This window comes from Phocoena phocoena, chromosome 10 (genome assembly GCF_963924675.1).
Source record: "Phocoena phocoena chromosome 10, mPhoPho1.1, whole genome shotgun sequence".
NCBI lineage: Eukaryota > Metazoa > Chordata > Mammalia > Artiodactyla > Phocoenidae > Phocoena > Phocoena phocoena.
In genome coordinates, this window is record NC_089228.1 from 84,268,291 (window position 1) to 84,269,274 (window position 984).

Here is a 984-nt window from a genome sequence, read left to right on the forward strand (position 1 = left end):
ACTTCCAGCAGGACATGGGTGACAATCCATAACATCTTACAACTTTCAAACTCCCCTCTCCAAAAAGTCAACAAAGTCTGTTGCTGCAATGAACAGGAAAAGTTTTCAGAAAGGGTGAATATTTCACATGAGGCATATAAGAGCTTTTCACAGGTCACCTCTGACATGGAGGAAAGGAACTAAAAACTCCAGGACTATTAATGAGATGATCCACAAACTACAAACAGGAATCCTGGCTCTTTTGAGCAATACCATCTTGATGTCATCACTAGAAATCCTGAGTATTGTTACCTGACGCAGCTGATTCTAGGGGTGCCAAGGCCGCATCATGACTCTTGGTTTCAGGAAGTCAAGGATGTGTTTTTGATGGCATCAGGAAAGGAGAAGACATGAAGTTTTGCTTCCCCACATGGTAAGGCTTCTGAGCCATAGTGGCTGTCATGTGTGAATGTCGGAGAATCTCTCCTGGGAACCAAGAATAATCTTCAAATATGATAGAAAATTCTGTTTTCCCCCATTTCAATCCAGCTTCTGAAACGTTCTACTAGTGGTTATTTTGCCCTTTCCACAAAAGATAACAACAAAGCGTCTTGTGTGCTAACAACATAACTTAAAAAAAAAAATCTACGTTTTTACAAAATTTGATTTAAAAAAAATAGTATTTCAAACAGTAGAGTCACTAGAAGTACAGAGCTATCAAAAAAGTATACTTCACTTGGCATCCCCGGTGCCTTCTGCTTTCTGTGACTGGACTGTGGAGGCGTCTCGGTTTTTTGCAGGGTTGTTCCCATCTTTGTTGCCTTCTGCTTTCCCCTTTCTCCCTTTGGCCAGCTTCTCTCCCTTCTTTGCAGGGGCCTTTTTTGCCCTGGGCTCTGGTTTTGGAGGGGCAGGTTTAGCAGACAACCGTGCCGATCTCCTCTGTGGCTCATCCTTCACCTTTGCTTTGTCACCTTTAGCATCTCCTTTTGCCTTTCTCTTGGGCAT

The 984-nt window shown here is 42.8% G+C and overlaps 1 protein-coding gene across 1 annotated transcript; it reads right to left on the reverse strand.

The window, feature by feature from the left end:
* Positions 1-711: 711 nt before the first annotated feature.
* Positions 712-984, reverse strand: HMGN4 (high mobility group nucleosomal binding domain 4). Its single transcript, XM_065885679.1, has one exon. It carries the CDS (start codon positions 982-984, stop codon positions 712-714), a length of 273 nt encoding a protein of 90 aa, XP_065741751.1.

Excerpts from the sequence above, each read along its gene's own strand:
- HMGN4 (XM_065885679.1), bottom strand. The coding sequence starts at position 984 with ATGCCCAAGAGAAAGGCAAAAGGAGATGCTAAAGGTGACAAAGCAAAG.